The sequence below is a fragment of the Vigna unguiculata genome, chromosome 8 (genome assembly GCF_004118075.2).
Source record: "Vigna unguiculata cultivar IT97K-499-35 chromosome 8, ASM411807v1, whole genome shotgun sequence".
NCBI lineage: Eukaryota > Viridiplantae > Streptophyta > Magnoliopsida > Fabales > Fabaceae > Vigna > Vigna unguiculata.
The window spans coordinates 4,078,157-4,098,778 of NC_040286.1; the positions used below are offsets into that span (position 1 = coordinate 4,078,157).

Sequence of the window (20,622 nt, forward strand, 5' to 3'; positions counted from 1 at the left end):
CTGATACGTAAGCAAATAAATAAAATTAGTGTATATCCAAATGTAACTATAAATAAATAAAAATAAGAATAAAAAATAAATATAAATAAATAAATAAGACTATGTATAACTATATATAAGTAAATAAATAAATATGAATAATGCATAACTAGATATAATTGAATAAATAAAATTAATATTTTACTAAATAAATAATTATAGATAAAAAAAAGATGATAAATATTATTCTCCATAATTATAAGAAAATACACGTTTTATTTTCTTTCTAGTTCTCTTTCTCTTCTCTTTTTTTTTTTCTTTCTTTTTCTCTTTTATATATATATATATATATATATATATATATATATATATATATATTATAAATAATATAATCCTAACACGAATATGAAAAATGTTGTATTGTAAATTTTGGATGTTACATCAAGTTATGAGTTATGAGTTATGAGTGAGATGTACTTATTTAACATATTTTTTTTGTTGAAAATTAAAGTGTAATTCAAAATCTTGTATTACTCAAAAATGTCAAAAATAAGAAAGTTTAACATTTTATAAGATAAGACTCCTAAATTTATTACCAATTCCTTATATAAATTGAATTTATATCTAATTGTTGTGTCTTTCATTAAAGTCTCTTGAAAGATTCTTATATTAAAGTTGATAATTTATCTTGGTGACCTATTCAGACAGATAAAATATAATGACTAATTCTAGATATTCAAGGATTCATTGTTTTAGTTTTAATCTAGAAATATATACTGTAGTTAATTGTTTTTCAACGTTAGTTTTGTTTAGTAGTGTGTGTGAAGTAGTTGCAAATTGAAAATGCAAAGGATGAGTATTTTGATTTTTGAATTGAAATTGGAAGGCTATAAGAGGGGAGTTGTGGATGTTTCTGATTTGTGCCGCAAACCATTGTAATAATAACGCGTTCATCCATGTTTATGAGCCGTAGCAAATTTCGCATACATTTACAATTAAGTGTTCTCTTAATCGACTTTAGCAACATATAAAAGCTACAAGTAGGGTGAGCATACGTCGGGTTGGGTCGAATTCGGATCCAAGAAGTCAATCCGACCCAATACGAATTTATTACATAAAAAATCGAATCCGACCATTTTATAGTTCGGGTTTGTCAAATTCGGGAAATATCGAGTTTGGATATTTTCGGTTGGATGTGGATTATCCGAATTTAAGAAAACAAAGGATTTGCTTCTCATTTGCATATTTGCATCCTGCTCCTGTGGCACAAGATGTCTTCTACGCGACGTTGATGAGAACAAATTCACATCTATTGCAAGCACGACCGAACAAATTCCCTACCATATTGAGCACCACCGAATAGTTTCGCTACCTCCGCGAGCAGCGTTGAACAAATCCACAACCATCTTGAGAATATCAGCATGTTTCATCACTTGCAACAGTTTTTCACCCTCACCGAAGATCGTGTGAGTCCAGATCTGCATTGCATCTACAACCTCTGCACAAGCACCTAAAACAAGTAGTTGTTGTTGGCTGTCAACGCTCTCATTTGCCTCGTCACTTGTCTTTTTTATTTGCAGTGGAAGAATCATTGTGCTGTTTGTTACAACTTCAAAAAGCAACGTTCATGTTCTCGCTTGCTTCCTCTGATCATCATGGCACAAACATAGAAGAAGGACAACCCAAAAATAAAGCCACCCCTTTTATTTTTCTCTGCATTGTGGAAGAATGAATATGTAGCTTGAAGTCCGACAATGGAAAATGGGACTCTGTATTTGGAGTTTTGAGAAGTAAGAAAGGAAGAAACAATTGTTTTGCTATTCGAAAAAAAAAGAGTGAAACATCCTATGTGACGACTAGGGTTCAATGAAAATTTAGAGGTTTTATTTTTACATCGGTCGAATTCTTTTGGTTTTTTTTTTCAGATCCGTACCCGACCAATTATACCCGTTTTACCCGATTTAAATTATCCAATACAAACCGAATTCATTTAAAACCGACCGAATGTCCAATTTTTTATTTGGGTTGGTCGGATGCGGACGAGTGAGGGTTTTTTGCTCACCCCTAGCTACAAGTTTTAAATAAATAAAATGGTTAAATATGTTTTTTGTCCATTAACTTTCAGTGAATTTTGAAATTAATTCATTTCGAAATTTTAGACCAATTTAGTCTTTCATATTTCGAAATACGTGAATTTAGTATTTTTAATCAATTTTTTGTTAGGTTTATTTGATGTTTCGTACGTATTTCAAGATTGTATTTGAGTTGTTTATACTGTTTGACACATTTTTGCTTTAATGTTAAGTCAAATACATTATGAAACGTGCTTGAAATGTAAAATAAACTTAACAAAAATTAATTAAAATGACTAAATTTTTCGAAAGATGAAGAACTAAATTGGTCCAAAATTTTGAAATAAATTAATTCCAAAATTAACTGAAAATTAAAAGAACAAAAACATATTTAATCCTAAAGAAAACATATATCACTTCTCTTAGCTCTATATGTCTCTACCACTAAAATGGATTTTATGAAATTATAAAATTTTAATTTTTTTTTAAATTTAAAAATCCATAAAACATATTTTAATCTTAAATTAAAACATAATTAAATAGACAATAAACGTAAATAAAATATAAAATCATATATTTATAATATTATTTTAGTTATAACATATTTTAAATGATTTGTAAATTTTATAGGTTGAAACAATATCTCTATCATTACTTAAAATAAGAGAAAAAATAATATAAACATGATGATAAAATATTATTACCAATACCTATGGGGTTTAGAAAAAACAAAAACATAGATATTTATTAAAATGTGGACTTTATAGCTCCAGAGAATAAAACATCAATTTCAAAATAAAGGCAAGAAATTAAGATATGCTAACATAATTGATTAAATCATATAAAAATTTAGGTGAATTAGGTCTCACAACAACTCATCATGCATAACATATTTCAAGATATATATATATATATATATATATATATATATATATATATATATATATATATATATATATATATATATAAAAGAAGGCCTACAAATTGTCCACCAATTGTCCACCAGTAATATTTTTTCTGTAAAATATATTAACTTGAAGTGATTAAAATGATTTTAATAATTAGACAATGTAGGAAATTGACTAATAAATAATAATAAAATAAAACGTGTGATGGAAATTGGAGAGCAAAAATTTCAATATTTGAGTTGTATATTTCAATTTATAATATGAAATGGGATTTTTAATAGAAAAGTATTTATTAATCAATATTTTCAAGATATTATATGATCTATACTTTAAAAATAGAAAACCCTACTTCTTAAGTTTGCACTCTTATCAAAATGTTTCACCTTTGCATCATAATGTAGCTGTTATTGCTCAATAACTTTCGATCAAACCCTTAACATGGAAGTGTCCAAATTTGGTTTCTCAACTTTGCCCAGGCTATTTCAGTCATTATAGGTGTCAATGATCTTGTTTCTGTGCACCTGTTTTTATTTCCCCAGGAATAAAAATAAAAGTGTACACTTCCATTGTGAATTTATTATAAAAAAACAACTATACTATTTCTAGTATGAACCTTGGAAATAGAAATAGAAGAAATATAAGTATAACAAATTAATTTATAATAATTTATCATTGTTAAATAAGTAGAAGGTTTCTTTTCCAATGATAATAATGTGACACTTTTAACACTCCTATTAATATAAATATTGAGACAAGGAATACAAATGAGATAAATTTAAACGTAGATAACAATTATAATAGGTGTTTGTTTTGTAATAAGTGTATTAATATTGTATTTATACATTACAAAAAAGATACATTTAGTGGAGGTTTTTGGCGAAGGCTACAAAAATTTCTCCTAACCTAACATAATTAAGTATGATTATGGTAAATTGTCTAAAAGTTGATAATAATAGGGTTTTTAATATTTTTTAAGAGGTTTATGACCTCCTCAAATAATAATTATTTTTTCAGTAGTTCCCTCCTAAATTTGTATATTTAGCAAAACTTTTTCTTCCAAATTTGAAAATCTAAGGTCTTTTATCATCAATGGCGAATCTTAACTTGGAGAATCAAAATAATGTAATTTTGAGATTATTAGATTTGATTATTAGTATAATGCTTTAATAAATGAATTCTCTAACTAAATTGATAATTAGTCTAATGGTTCAAAATATGTGAAGAAATAGAGTTTATCTTCTTTTCATCAATAATTTATTTTTTATCACTTTTAAAAAATGAATTTATTCTTTTATTTTTTATCAATATACTTTTCTTTTGTAAATAACATTAAAAAATAATTTATCATTGTATTTTTTTTTATAATTGAGACACATAATTATTAAAAGAAAAATGTATTATAATCAAGTCATAATTAAAAATCGGTTATGAAAAAATACTTAATATATTATTTATTTTTCTTCTATATTCATAAAAAAAATGAATATACAAAAAAGCTCATGAGATACAAAAATAATGTTTTTCATTATTGAGACAAGAGACAAGAAAAGGATGCGATAAATGAGAAATAAGAACAAAAATAATGAGTTTGTTTCTAACTTTTTTTTCTCTTCAAGAACAGAAAGAAAACATGCGAGAGTAAGAAATGATTACAATATTAGAGTGAGAAATTATTACAATTTGTGAAGAACTAAAACGATAATGAGAAAGAAAATAAAAATTACCTTAAAAATATTTGGTTTAATTACTCTTTTGATTCATGTTTTGGTTTAAAAATGTTAAATTGGTCCTCCAGTTTTTTTAGTTATAATTTGGTCCCAATTATTGAAATTGATACAATTTGATCTTTTACGATAACTTTCATTAAATTTTTTAGAACAGATCAATGACTTTTTTATTAAAATTGAAACTCTTAATATGAATGGTTTGCTTTGTTGGTGTAATTAACATTATTGTAAGATTATTTTTTGACAAAAAGCGGAACTAAAAAGAAATTAAGTCTAAATATTTTTATTCTTTATTATATTTAATTTTATGTTTTATTATCTATTAATACTAAATGTTGTACTTTATAAAATAAATAAAAAAATACACAATTTAATTTTTATCAATTTTTAAAATATACTACTTATAATTTAATAAATTTTAAATATATATATATATTATAAATTAGAAAAATTAAAATTTTGGGGGACCCAACCGCTTCCTGCCTCCATTAAAATCCGCCGCTGCTTATCACTATTATCGCTCCTAAGCTTTGACAATCTCCGTCATCGATCTCGAAGCCGTAGGTGCTCATCGACTAGTGCTCATCTCTCAGTACTCGTTGGTCAGTGTTCACAGTCCATCGTCTACCGGTGTTCGCAGTCCATCGATTTTCCCTTCTTCCAATTACTAGCATTATTTCCCGTGTTCAAGTCTATTAAAGCCCTTTCCTTTTCTGTGATTCTCACTTCTAATAGTCTTCAACCTTCCAATTTCACCATCATCTCCTTCTTCTATGCTTCCTTATTCGCCCTTCTCGCTATCATATTCAGGTGGGCACTTACACTTTATTCTTCATGTTATTATTGATAAAGCCCAGAGACGGACACCACATACACGGAGAAATGTTTAAATTAAAAAAATTATGGACATAGACACGACTATATATATATAACAATTATAATTCATAGTCTAAAAAATTGAAAATTAATATTTATATAAAAAATAATAGAAATCAAGATAAATAATTATAAAAAAAACAAAATCTCGCAAAAAAGATGTATGCAAAAAAGATAAATAATTCATTTTGATTGAAAAATACTTCTGGTTCGTCAAGACATAAACTAAAAATCTAAAAGATTTCGCTGTAAAAAATTTCTTTCAATGAAAAATCATCTTCTTTAATATTTCATAATGTAAAAATTCCGTTGTCTTTAATTTTAATTTTTTATGTAAAATAATTTATTTATATTTATTTGAAATACGGAACATGTATGGAGTAAAAAATATTAATTATATAATCATATTAAAATTAATTATAATACAATATATTATATACTAATAAAACAAATTAAAATTTCTTTAAATAAAATATTATATTAATCAGAATATGATTATTAAATTATATGATTAATTTAATATTATATTAATCGTATATTATATACTGATTAAAACAAATTTATTGTATAAAATAACTAAATTATTAAATTAATCAGAATATGATTATTTTTCTTTTCATTTTTTTTTTCACCTAACTTTTCCTTCCCATCTTCTATCTTCTCTTTCCCGTGAATTTATTTTGCCTGCAACGTAAACTATGGCAATTCTGCAACGGCATCCACGGTGACAACTCTACAACAGCGGCCACGTTCCACGGTGCGCCTCCGAAGCGGGGAAGCGTGGTTCCGACGCCGTGTCGGAGCTTCCTTCTCAACAACTCTCACTTTATAACATTATTCACACATTGTAGGGAAACCAACTTTATCAACATTTTAGCTTCATAACTTTTTCCCTATTACAGCTTGTAAGTTCTCAATCTCAATTTTGTTTATTACCTTTTCTTAATTAGGGTAATTTGTAATTTTGTATCCATTTATTGAACTTCAGATTGACTTACCAAGACTCTACAAGTTTTAGTGGGTTTTATCTTGATTGGAACTATTTCTACACTCCTTAAAGTTGTGTTTCTACGTAGGGCTAGGTATGTTGGAGGTGTAGTTGTAGTGAAGCTTGTGTCTGATTCTAGCAATGTTAATAGAATTGACATTTTGCTAATCATACATGAACAGGGGCTTCTAGGAGTGAGGCCGAAAGTTGATTTGGCTCAACCTGATTCGGCCAAGAAGCTCCCCAAGTCTAAACCCCAATTACCTTCTTTAGATTTAATTGTTCCCATTCATTAGCCCATTCCTAGTCCTACTTGGGATTCTTCATCTCGAATTGATATGGATGGTTCAAATTCTAACATGTGTGTTGCTGCTTGTTCTATTGGTACTCCCTCAAGGTCTCCAAGATCAACATCATTGTATCTTGCACCGGGTTTGATTTCGCCACCAAGGGGTCTAAATGGAGTGGATTATGTGGTTTCCAGTCCTTGGTCTAACAAGATAGCCTCCTGTGCTAGTATGATAATGTCATAATTGTCTATGATGTTGTTATGGTTGTTTTGCATTTGTGTTAGCTTTTTCATTCATTCATATTTTTTTCACTAAATTATTTTGCATGTTATTGGATGATCAGGGATAAGAAGACATTTCACCCAACATAAATGTTATAAATTGTTCGTAGGTTGCTCACCAAAATCATAACCAAACCCCACTTGGCAATATAATTGATGAGATAGCTAACACCTATATATATATGGTTTTGTTAATGGAAAATGATACTTTAACAAAAATATTTTTTAACAAACTTTGACAATCTACCTATTTGGGTAAAAAAGTACAACTTTATTACTTCATTTTGGTTAAAAAATAAAAGATTAATTTATTTTAATTATATTTATGGCAACTTTGTCAAGTTTGTCAAAACAAATTTGTCAAAACATAATTTTCCTTTTGTTAATAGCATGAATATTTAACAACATGAAGTTATTTGATTGTTTAATGTATTCTTCCACTTAGTTTGTTTTTATTCCCCTTTAAAGAAATTTCTTCCAATTGGCTTTTTGTTGAAGCTCTTTTTCTGTGACTTGCTTTGTAAAACGATTTTAAGAGATGCCATAAAGTGGTTTGACATATCTATTAATCCTTAATACAAACTTTTACTGTATAATTTACTTGAAACCACAATTCTAATGAGAATAACACTAAGAATACAACTGCATCTGAATTTTGTCCTTAGAGGCTTTTGGCATTGTAGTTTTATTCTTCTTATGTATGTAGTTGGTTTGAATATGCCTTGGTTTGGTTTGTGAAGACTTGGCCAATGCAGATTATATGTTGATAAAAATTGGGTTTGTAATTTTTTTTCTTCCAAAGATGGGATTGTTGGTGATGAACCACTCATTGAAATAGCCAAATTTGCTTGCTTTTACAAATTTTATAGGTTAGTTTGGATCCTTGGTTTGAACACGCACTCTTTCAAAGTTCATAATAATCCTAACAAAAAATGGTGAGTCGAAAGTGAGTCAAAAGTGATGAACGACCAAGTGATCAAAGACATTATAAATGACGTTGACTTGGATAGTGTAAGAATTGATATGAAGTAAAACTTGTCCTACATATAATATATACATTCTTAAACCTTGGGTTTGCATATAATTGTTTGCTTTGTTTGGTGAAGGATGGTAATTAGTTTTGCAGAGTTTAAGGCAATAATGAAGACAAGAGGAGATTGGAAAATGGCTTCTCGTCAGTACTCAAAAGCATTCATCAAGCTTTAAGAAAGAAAAACCAGTAACACCAAGTGCCGCCCCTTCACCATCTCTGTCCAGTTAGGTCGTCGTCAACAATGGTTGTTATCGGAGGCTTCACCGGTGCCTTCACAAGTTTTTTATTTTCTTTCAATACTCAGATCGAAACCACTGCGACCCCATCCATGGTGTCAACTTCGACATCTTCATGGGCCTGGCCGTGTGTTCTCCGGCGTGTCCCCCAGCAGGGCCGTGTCTGGCCCAATAAACCACGTCCGACGCGGTGTCGCACGCGCGTCGTGCACGCATCCGTGTCCAGTACGAGAGGCCGACATGGAGGCGCGATTTTTATGGTGTGTCAGAGCTTCCTAGAGGAGAACCCTTTTACCTTGTGGCACATCGATGAAGAGCCTGAAATGAGTTTGGAGATTGAAGAAATGGGGTCTTGTCAAAGTAGGGAATTGCGTGAGGTTGAGGGCGTTGTGGGGGAAATTGTTCAGCTTGCGAGGAACTTGCCTCAAAATCTGACTCTGGAGGAGGCTTTGGGTGAGTATGAAGGAAGGGTCAATGAGAAAGATTGTTGGGAGGTTCTAGAAATACTTGGGGAGGAGCGCCTCTTGCTGTGTTGTGTGTCTTTCTTTCGGTGGATGAGTCTGCAGGAATCATCACTTGTTACACCTAGGGCCTCTATTGTGTTGTTTCCATTGTTGGGAAAAGGAGGGATGGGTGATGAGGTGATGGGTTTGTTCGGAAGCTTGCCGTCTAGCATGGAGTTCAGAGATGTTCATGTTTATAATGCCACAATTTCAGGACTTCTGTATGGTGGCAGGTATACAATTCTTGCCCATTTATATGGTTTGCTTTGTTTCTTCCTTGCTGCTTTTGTTGTTCCTAGGACTGGTAAGATTAGCTTACGTAACAAGGATTCTAGTCAAAATAAAAAATGCTTGTACCTTTTTCTGAGGTTTTTTAAATTGTGGAGCAGCTTATTTGAGTTCATTGATATACGGTTGCAATTGTGGTTTAAATGTGATTGTGAAGACTCCAAAATCCTTGACATTGCTGTCACGATCGGTCTTAGATCATATTCTAAAACCTCTGTCTTGCTTAGATAAGATATCACATTTTCCTTGTATACTATCTGGGTTGTGTCACTATTATAATTTTTCTAATTGTCCTTCTCCCATCTCTAGGAAAATGTACAATTGTGTGCAACATGTTTGTTATCTTATCATTCCTGTAATTCTAATTAATGCTGATATTTAAAAAACTGAACAAAGACCAAACAAGATAATGTTGTGACTTATGACATGCATATTCGCTTGCTGTGCTGATACTAGTGCATCAGTTTTGGCATTATATTTTAGGTTGTCTATATTCTTTTCAAATTCTCTTAAAAAGGGGTATAATTTTGCTTCCAAACTCTATTACTTCTGTGGTGAGAAACCATTATTTTTGTGTATTGCTCTGTTAAGGCAGTACCAGAAGCTCATATTTACTTAAATGTCTTTGTTTTCTAAATGTTTCTTTATTTCTGTTATAAGTGTCCAATTGTGAAAATATAGTTTTAATTTGGTTTTTGATAGAATATAATTTAAAATTTTAATTGCATGTTAAACATTAGTTGGTTGGTTACGACGTTGATGATTTGGCTTTCTAGGGCTTGAGCAAATCATACGCATTTCTCTTCTACCAATTTAGTTTTTCCTTTATGGCAGGAAAATTTTGTTGTTTACCTCTTGGGCTAGCTTGGTCTTATGACTTGTTGGTAATTTTGCTATTAAGAAAGCTTATAAATGACTATAAAGTTTATGAAACTTAATTAGCTACATGTCAAAAAATGCAGCTGATGTTTCACATCACTTCACCTGTTTAGGCACTGCTTTCAAACATAAAACTGTGCTACGTTGGGAAAATACTAATTAAGTAATTATAATGAACACATTTAATTCCTTAACAAGGACTTGATCTTACAAAAATTTATTTCATCTCTTCCTACTACAAATTATCTTACTTTGTTTAGGTCAGCATTTTTTGTGTGAAATACTATACAATGTATTGTGTAAGATTTTATTGTGTTGCTTTTTTAGGTATGAAGATGCTTGGAAGGTGTATGAGTCAATGGAAACGGAGAATATTCATCCAGATCATGTGACATGCTCTATTATGGTTACCGTTATGAGAAAACTTGGCCATAGTGCAAAAGATGCATGGCAATTTTTTGAGAAAATGAACAGAAAAGGGGTCAGATGGAGTGAAGAAGTCCTGAGTGCATTAATAAAGTCTTTTTGTGATGAGGGTCTGATGCGGGTGGCTCTGGTCATTCAATCCGAAATGGAGAAAAAAGGGGTTTCTTCAAACGCAATTGTGTACAACATTCTGATGGATTCATACTGTAAATACAACCATGTAGAAGCAGCTGAAGGCCTTTTTGTGGAGATGAGAGCCAAAGGGATTAAGCCTACTGTAGCTACGTTCAACATTCTAATGCATGCATACAGCAGAAGAATGCAACCCAAGATTGTAGAAAAGCTAATGGCTGAAATGCAAGATGTTGGCTTGAAGCCAAATGCCGAATCATATACTTGTCTAATTAGTGCATATGGTAAGCAAAAAACCCCGAGTGACCTGGCGGCTGCAGATGCATTCTTGAGGATGAAGGAAGTTGGTATAAAATCCACCTCACATTCTTATACAGCACTAATCCATGCATATTCAGTTAATGGCTTGCACGAGAAAGCTTACATAGCATTTGAAAACATGAAAATGGAAGGTATTAAACCTTGCGTAGAAACCTACAATACTTTACTAGATGTGCTTAGGCGCGCAGGTGAAGCTCAAACACTTATGGAAATATGGAAGTTGATGAAAAATGACAAAATTGAACTGACACGGACAACATTCAACGTTCTTGTTGATGGTTTTTCTAAACAGGGTCTCTACATGGAGGCAAGAGGCATAATATCTGAGTTTGGAAAGCTTGGAATGCAGCCAACAGTGATGACATACAATATGCTGATGAATGCTTATGCAAAGGGAGGGCAACACTCAAAACTGCCACAGATATTCAAAGAGATGGCAGTTCTTAACTTACAACCAGATTCTGTGACTTACTCAACTATGATATTTGGCTTTGTCAGAGTTCATGATTTTAAGCGGGCATTTCTTTATCACAAGCAGATGGTCAAGAATAAACAGACTATGGATGTCAGTTTTTATCAGACTCTTCTGGACATTCTGGAGGCCAGAGCTGCTCGGAAAAACAAGGATTGGAGAGCCTTGCATGCTCAGATTAAAGGTAAGACAGGTGTGAAAGTGATCAGGCAGAAAGATGAGTTTTGGAAGTACTACAAGAGAAGACGTGGAAGAAAAAATAATTCTGATGTAAGTGTACATTAAGTTAAGATACAATGCTCTCTAAGAATTGTAGGTTCAATTTTGGCACACTTTTTTTTCTCTAAGAATCAATATTATTAGGAGTTTCTTGATATTAGCTGTGAAGAGTATACATCACATTATGCTGCCTCTTCAATCAGCAATATCTTTCACACATTGTATTTGTACGTTGACATTGCGTGTGAACAATGATAAATAGACCAAATTAATGTAGTCAAAGACATGTTTCTATGTTTCAGATAATATTGATATTTTGGAAATCTTGGATATGCTCTTGCACTACACTCTCAAACTAAGAATTTTTAAATTTTGTCTGCAAGATCGTACATGGTCACTTTTAATTGTTCCGAAGTTCTTATGCCTTGTTCAACGTTATGCTTGCGGGTTATATGGTCAACCTAATGAAGGTTGGCAATACCTCACATCACTTAACATGGTTAACTTGGTTTCACGCATGTCATTGTTTCCAACTTATGCTGTCTTTGGTTCAACATACCATAGATAAGAATAAAAAACATGTAATAAAAATGGAAAATATATTCTAACAACCAGATTTTGACAACAATGTTACAACCTAACGTGGCAGTTAAGGTGACATTAATTTTTAAATAAACATTAATTGTAGTAATTGACACGGTGTAAATTTGAGCTTTTGAAATCAGGGTTTCATTCTACTGTTTCAAACCGAGCGTTTTGCAAGAGTTCCTTCTTCCTTCTTTTTCCTTCTACTGCTTCTACGTGCCTTCCAGTCAAGAGGCTTGAACCCGTTTTCTTCAGCCACTCTTGTTCAAGCCTATTTCTAATACGGGTAACTTGAAAAGGTTTGAGTTCCCTAAACCTAGTTTTGTTTTTTGCTTTGTTTGCTAGAGAATTTCTTTTAATGTATTTGCTTTATTGTTTGCGTGTTGCGCGCTTTGGACAAGACTAACATTGTTAGATTGTTTTGTTGTGTTTATTGTTCGTGTGTATTGTAAGCAAGGGAGTTCGATTTTTGTTGGCTATGCCTTCCTTAAATGTTTTGTTTTTGGGTGGTTGAAAACTAAGCGTGTGCTACTTTAAAGAGTTCATCTTCGGTATTATCTAGAAAAGATGTGGTTGAAAGTTAAGAGTTCCCTCTCTAGTGTTAATGAAGTGGTAGAACTGTGTGTGCTAGCCTTATTAATCCTTGATGAGATTGGATATTTAGGCCAATGTGAATATCTGTTTTATGCTCATCTGCCTGAGGAGGCTGGAAATCTGAGCAATTGTGTGATGTTAAAACATGATGTTTGTGAAGATGGCTGAGCTTTGAACATCACTGGAATAGTTTACTACTTTCTGATAACGTAAGCACCCGGACTCATTAAACACTACTTGGGCTGATTTGCAGAGAAAATTCTTGAGAAAGTTCTTTCCAGGATCAATGACAGCTGCTGCAAGGAGGGAAATCAGTGGGTTCAGGCAATTTCAAGGACAAAAATCTGAATGAACATTGGCTGCAGCAGAGCACTATGGGACAACAACTTAATGCCGAGATGCAAAATCTGGCCAGATTGAGAAGCATGTGAATTCCAGTTTGGTCTGTGCATTAGTTCAGTCTTAACAGCAAAAGTTAACCAAGGCGGCATATTCTCTCTGGTTCAATCTTTCTGACCCTGTTTCCTCTAATCTTTTCTGTTGATGATGATTAGTACATATTCATAATTCTTTTAGCATTGTATTTAGTAAAGTTCTGCATTTTAGTTTTACTCCTTTAAATACTTAGTGTTAGCTTTGTTAGAGCAAGTTGAATTTGCATATTTGAATGTTTTGGTTGGTTTTAGCATTATATGTCTGTTTCAGTGTTATAGTCTTATTTTAGTTGTTAACTAGGATAGTATTTTCTGTATTTCTTGGGTTTACATAGTGAAATATAAAGTTCTGCATAATTTTCAGTTGTTGTTTGTAATTCTAGTATTCTTTTGCTGTTTTAAACTTGTAGAAGTTAGGTTAGTTGGTTTTTAATTGCTGATTTGTGATTAGCTTGTTCTTATGCCTATTTTTGCTGTCAAATAGTAAGATTTTGGGTCTGCACATATCAGATTTCGTTTTTCTTGTTATTTCTGAATTTTAACTTAACTTTTATCTTCCAAATACCAATTAGAAGTTGTCTAGATACTTACATTTCAGTTTTAAGTTCTAGTTAGTGCATTTACGGATTTTGACTAGCTTTAGCATGCATTTCCTAGGATAGAATAGTGAAATTTTGCTTTTTTTTTTAGTAGTAATTAGATTAGTTTTTAGCATTAGTATACCATTTAGAAATTGTTTAGAAAGTAAGTTTACTGTTTAGATAGCTTAGATAATTAGTTTTAGCAGTTGTAGCCTAAGTAGAGTAACTAGTTGTTAGATTTAGGGTTTCTTTTTTAGGTTTTAACCAGTCAGATTTTCAGTTTTATGGTAATTTCAAATTTTAGTTTAGTTTTTAACTTTCTTTGATCATTCAAAAGCTGTCTAGGTAGTTAGTTAGCAGTTCTAAATAATTAGATTGTTTTGCTACTTTTGGCCTAGTTTAGTTGCTAGTTTTAGGTCTTAGGTAGTCAAATTTTGATTTTTAGGTAGTTTTTGTTATGTGACTTGTTTCTTTGCTAGATTTAATGGTTTTAAACTTGTTAGGACAGTTTCCTTACCTTTTCTTAAGCTAGTTTGGTGCAGTTTGATCTTTGATCATTCAAAAGCTGTCTAGATAGTTAGTTAGCAGTTCTAAATAATTAGATTAGTGCAGTTTTCAGTTTTGCTACTTTTAGCCTAGTTTAGTTGCTAGTTTTAGGTCTTAGGTAGTCAAATTTTTATTTTCAGGTCGTTTTTGTTATGTGACTTGTTTCTTTGCTTGATTTAATGGTTTTAAACTTGTTAGGACATTTCCTAACCTTTTCTTAAGCTAGTTTAGTGCAGTTTGAATTTTTTTTAGCTATTCTAGTCATGTTTTTGAGTTTGAGGTAGTAAGTTTTAGAAGTTCTTGTAGGAGTCAGGTTTTGAGTCTTCCTTTGATCATTTTTAGTTAATTAGGACTGGTATGGATAGTTTTAGTTGCTGTATTTGGTTCTTTACAAATTTTCATCCTTGCTCCCTCATTATTTTCACTTTCATGATATGCATTTATGTAAAAAAAAAAATTCTGATTTGAGTAGATTGCATTTTAGCTAGTTTTTACACTCATTTCATTATGGATAGGTGATATACATGTTATAAACTTTGTTCACCAGTTTTGATACATTATTTACCTTGAGAGACTTGGGCCTTATGATTGATTCTTGTGTGATTCACTTGTGTGGGGCTGCATTCTAGAACTTGTGGAGACTCTTGTGATGCCAATTGTTCTTGGGGACATGGCCTGCAGTGATGATTCTTCTGGAGAGACGAGGTCGTCTTCCTCAGCACACTTACCTTGACTACACACTTACCAATCTCATGGCTGCTGTTATCATTGCTTTCACCTTTGGAGAGGTTGGCAACACTGCCCCCAACTTCTTGTCTCAACTCCACCAGGTACTTTTCTTCTCTCAACACAAACATTTTCTATATCAGCTTAGTAGGAATGATAAAATAACTTAGTAATAAAGAAGGAAAAATCCTGAATTTGATCTTCTATTAATAATTTGGAGAAATAAAATTGATTTGGTGAGTTTTGAAAAGACGATGAGAAAGATTATGGGATTAACTTCGCAGCTGAAAAAAAAATAAAAAAAAATAACGGATTTCAATTACTCTTATTTTGAAAGTGTTTCAATTATCTGATGCAGGAAAACTGGCCTTCAGTTCTGTTTGCCATGAGGGTGGAGTGGTGCTGAGTGTTGGAAATCTTTCAACGCAGTATGCTTGGGCTTTTGTTGGCTTATCAGTTGTAGAAGTGATTAGATCAAGCATAACTGTTGTTATACGTATACCATCATGGATGCACCTCTTAGATTCTGAACCTATGTTGCTTTCTTACTCTGATAAGAACATTGGGAAGAACACACCACAAAAGTTAAATGTTACTTACTAGACTCAAGTTCTACATTGCAATGGATCCTAATATACTCATAGAGAAAAAAGTTTCATTGTACTGTTTCTGTTGTGGGTGTAACAGGAACAACCTTCAATTACTTTTTGGATGACAAGATCAACAAAGCTGAGATTCTTTTCCCAGGAGTTGGTTGCTTTTTGATTGCTGTATGTCTAGGTTCTGCTGTTCATTCATCTAACTCTGCTGATAATAAGGCCAAGCTCAATGAGTTTTCGGCTGATTACAAAGATGCAGCTAAGTATGTGTTTGGTTTTTGATGAATGCAGTTATTAGATTATGATTTTAGTGAGCTTTGCTTTCCAATTTTTAGCTAAGATCTCACCACCAAATTTTACTCTTGAAACCAGGAACACTACTTTGACCACTTCGATAGAAACAAGTGAAGGTAACTTAACTAGGCATCTTTAGCCAGCTTAGCCAAATGGAATTGCTGCATTTGATAAATTCTGGCATTTTTCATCTCCTTTGTTACATATATATATATATATATATAGTTGATTCGAAGGATCTAGAAGATGGAAGTACTTCTGTACACAAAGCAAAAGCAGGAACTGCAGCTTTCCTTATAGAGCTTGAGAAAAAAAGATCCATTAAGGCAAGTGGTTATATGCTTAAAGAATAAAATGTGTAGAGATATTTCTAATTTAATGAATGCAAAATTCATTTTATAAGTTGATTTCGATTTTGTAAGATTAAATCAAGTTTAAAAGTATTCAATAATAAAATGAAAGGTGGATATTAAGTATACATACATAGCAGCAAATCATAAATGTATCACAGAGTATAAACTATTGGTTTTCTCATTAATAACTGAGATTACTACCTTATACTTATTCACATTAGAAGAGTGAGATCCAATTTTTCACATACCCTTTTTCATATTATGTTGCATATTATATTACACAATGAAGAATGGAGAAATGCAAAGATGTATAAAATGTTATTGGTTGTTTTGTGATTGTGTGGCCCTTGCGATATGCCTTAGTATACATTAACTTGATAACATATTATTATTTTTTAAATATTTTAAAATATTAAAATTATTATATATCAATGTATTTTTGAAAGTCTAAAAGAAAAATACAAAAAATCTAACATAAAATTGAAATTGAACTAAACTTAAAAATGAAAGAACTTTTATTTTGATCTTAAAACTCACATTGAACTTGAATCCTAGAATTCCTGGTCTGCATAAATCTCATGAAAAGTTGTGGAAATGTTAAAACAAAACACACCATAGAAGGCAAAAAGTGAATAAGTTGATTAACCTTTATTAATTTATGAGGGGTGAAAAAGATTAGGGTGATTTCTTTTGTATGTTGTTGCAGCTTGGTGATGGTGCAATGTGCAGGCAGTTGAATGTTCCAGTAAGCTAAAAGGGTTAATGATGAATGATTCTTTTAGTGAAAAATTTGATAGTGAACGAACACATGAACTTGGAGCTACCATAAAATGCAGTTAATCCTAGTAACTACACCATTCCATGTGTAGAATTTGGATGTGATTTAACACTGCAGTGTCTCAGTTAAAAATTTAACCACAATTTGGTTCAAGTTAGAGAAAAACAGTGTTATTCCAACAACATTGTTTTTCCTCGGTTTTAGTCTCACATTTCTGTTACACCTTATCACTGGTTGTGATTTTGTCCCAATAAAATTGTGGATAAATTGCTGCAAGTTTAGTTGCAGAAGACCCCAAAACCTTGATTCTTTGGTTTGGTGCAGTACTGATTATAGAAAATGGTTCAGGTTTTATAATAGATTCTTGGTTGAATCTAGACCATTAATACTTTTCTGAACAACCCTAAGTGCAGAACTTTTCAGAGTAGGCTTGGTACATGAAGTGTGTGGGGACTTTCATCAAACACTAGGCAATGAATGAACATTTTCTGTTCTGAGAATTTTTCTGCTACCTTGGTCTAGGCTTAGGAGTTGCTGTAGTATTGGGAGAGTTAATTCAGCAACATGCAATGACTGATACATTTAAGGCAATTTCATCACTTGGTGCTCCACCAGATCATCTTCAAATATCAGTACAGAAGCTGGCTGTTTAAAATTGGAACTGCAGGTTATATTATCATTCTATTGCTCTGACATTATGTCACCTTTTCTTTCATTTCCATATTTGTATTTTTTCTCTGATGCTGATTAAGAGAAGAGAACTAGAACAGAAGTAAAATCAATTTTTTTCAGATAAAAAGTGTTTAAACACAGCTTTCACAGTTGAGGCACCAGTTACTGGAACAATTAACAAAAGGGCAATCCAACATTGCATCAATGATGTCTCAAAAGTAGGAGTGTGACATGTCTTTTAAAATAGTATCACCATGGACATACAACATTAACATCAATCAAATATACAACTAAAAATTGACATCATTGTTTCTACTTGATTTTCTCATTTTTATTCGATGTGATTTAAACTGATATTTGAACTTTTCAATAATTTCTCTTTCAAGTATAAATCCTTTTATACTGGTTTTATTTCTGATCAATGTGAAATTTAGATTGAATAAAATGGAAGAGAAACTTAATTCTGTATCTACAGAGACTGCAGGATCAGCTCATGAAAATTTGTAATGGCTAGAAGAAACAAAACATGTTGCCAATTCATCAGTTGATTGATAGTTTATGCCATGTTTGAACCTTAATGAAAACATATCCATAAATAGAAATTGTTGAAAGCCAGAAAATACATTGGTGGAAGCATTCTGCTTTTCAACTGTTAGTTGATTCTGCAAGAAACACATTTAAGCAAGAGTGGTCCCCTACTCCCTATAGGATGCAACTGTTTTCTGACTTGTATTAATTAGATTTTTGTGCCATGATTCTTCACTGTACTTTAAGACTTTCTATTTCTTCCAATTCAGATGCATTTGACTTAATATTTCTTGTTCGATTCACTGTAACTTTGCTTTTGCCTTGGTTTGTCCACAAACACAGGTCCTGATAAAGTTGTTCCAAGCCATTCTTCTCTCACCTTCTTCTCTGTCTTCACCTTCACCTTCATCCGTCTCATAATCTTTTTCTACCTCTACCTTAAAAAATATTTGCAAGAGTCCATTCAAATAAATGGAAACACACACCATAATAATATGAAATGTAAGAAAAAAATTGAGAACTTGTAATAAAAACATAGAATGTAACTTCCGCATTTCACAATCTGTACATTCCACATTTTACGATTGGTAATGTTAAATTATATTCCAAATTGAAATATCTACATATTGTACAATCAAAAAATATAATTACAGTAAGTATATAATTTAGAATTTAAAAAATGTTGGGTGCATGAAAAAAAGTATATATTGAGTTGGTATAAATGGATGGAACGCTCCATTGGATGAGTTTTTCTTACAAAATAGTTTTAAATTATTGCCTACGGATGGATTTTGTGTTTTTTTGTGTATTTTTTTACGTTAATAAATATATAATATTAAAATAAATTTAAAGTCGAGAAAATAAATAATAATTATTAAATTTATAATTAAGTTTTGAATAAAATCAATGAAAAATGATTTATATAATAGGAATATTTATTATATTGTAAGGAAGCCATGTCCCATTAAAAAAAATTACACATTACTCGTTAAAATATAATAATGTTTTTTTATTGTGTTAAAATATGAGTATTCAAAAAATAATTTTCTTAAAGATAAAACTCAGACAACTAATATTTATCATAACTTTTTTACTTGCTCATTTGCTATTAATTAATAATTTTGTTATTAAATTGTTAATATCATATTGAAGAAAAAACTAGTTTAAAATTTCAATTTCACTGATCTATTGTGGATGTTGTTAACCATCAAATGTGAAGAATTTATCAACTATATTTGAATTATGTTCATCTTTGATAAGAATATGAGGTACATTTTATTTGAAAATAAAAATCCATAATGATTTATCAAAAAAAGATTGTAAAATAAAATGGAAGAAAAATTGCTTCCACATAATATGATTATTTACATTGAGAAATAAATATCTAAAATTTTTTGTTTTGATTTAATTATTGATGTGTTCAATAATTTGAAAGAATAATGAACAATTTATTAGATATATAATATTTCTTTTATCATTATAATTATATTAAATTAAATACTCATTTTTGTTGTGTTAGTGATAATAATAAAATATAAATATTTTGAGTGTATTATTTTAACTCTCCAATATTAGTGTTCAAGACCCGCCAGTGATTTATAGGTTTAAAAAATAAATATGTCTGTATAAATGTAAATAGTAGATCATGTAAAAAAATTATAGAGCATGTGCAAAAATAACAAACTATGCAAAAATACAAAGGATAAACTATACGAAAAATGTAGAGTAGACTCTCTAAAAATGTTAAACAGTTTATGAATAAACGGTGTAATGTGTATTGTTAGATTCGTATAATCAGTACATCGATAGACTCGTCTAATCACTACTTCGACATACTCGTCTAATTAGTACATTGACAAACTCGTTTAATCAGTACATCAACATACTCATCTATATGTTGTTAGACTCATCTAATCAGTACATGAGCATACTCGTCTAATGTGTGTTTCTAGACTCATTTAATTAGTGAATGAAAAAACTCGTCTAATGTGTATCAGAAGACTCGTCTAAATAGAGAATAGATAGAGTCGACTAATGTGTATACTTATCTAATATGTGTATGAACAAACTTGTCTAATGTATATTGTTAGAGTCGTCTAATGTATATTGTTAGACTTGTCTAATTAGTGTATGTACAAACTCGTCTAATATATGTTGCAAGACTCGTCTAATCAGTATATGGAAAGAGTAATCTAATTAGTGTATGGAAGGACTTGTCTAATGTGTATTCTTAGACTCATCTATTCAACGTATAGAAATATTGATTTAATGTTTTTTTATATATATACTCGTTTAATTTGTG

At 31.0% G+C, this 20,622-nt stretch overlaps 1 protein-coding gene and 1 pseudogene across 10 annotated transcripts; both read left to right on the forward strand.

Annotated features, from left to right (window-relative positions):
* The first annotated feature begins 6,204 nt into the window (after positions 1–6,204).
* LOC114195633 (pentatricopeptide repeat-containing protein At5g50280, chloroplastic-like) lies at positions 6,205–15,680 on the forward strand. 10 transcript variants are annotated; one of them, XM_028086160.1, is made up of 7 exons: positions 6,205–6,467; positions 6,551–6,644; positions 6,733–9,126; positions 10,388–11,681; positions 12,356–12,514; positions 13,063–15,200; positions 15,455–15,680. In XM_028086160.1, the coding sequence occupies exons 3-5, from the start codon at positions 8,396–8,398 to the stop codon at positions 12,494–12,496; spliced, it is 2,166 nt and encodes a 721-aa protein (XP_027941961.1). In that variant the 5' UTR covers positions 6,205–6,467; positions 6,551–6,644; positions 6,733–8,395; the 3' UTR covers positions 12,497–12,514; positions 13,063–15,200; positions 15,455–15,680. The 10 variants fall into 10 exon arrangements, with proteins under 10 accessions (XP_027941961.1, XP_027941964.1, XP_027941963.1 ...); XM_028086163.1 differs by lacking the exon at positions 6,551–6,644 and having other exon boundaries at positions 13,063–13,310; positions 15,000–15,200; XM_028086162.1 differs by lacking the exon at positions 6,551–6,644 and having other exon boundaries at positions 6,733–8,132; positions 8,228–9,126.
* Positions 15,449–17,620, forward strand: LOC114195634 (annotated as a pseudogene).
* The last annotated feature ends 3,002 nt before the right edge of the window (positions 17,621–20,622 follow it).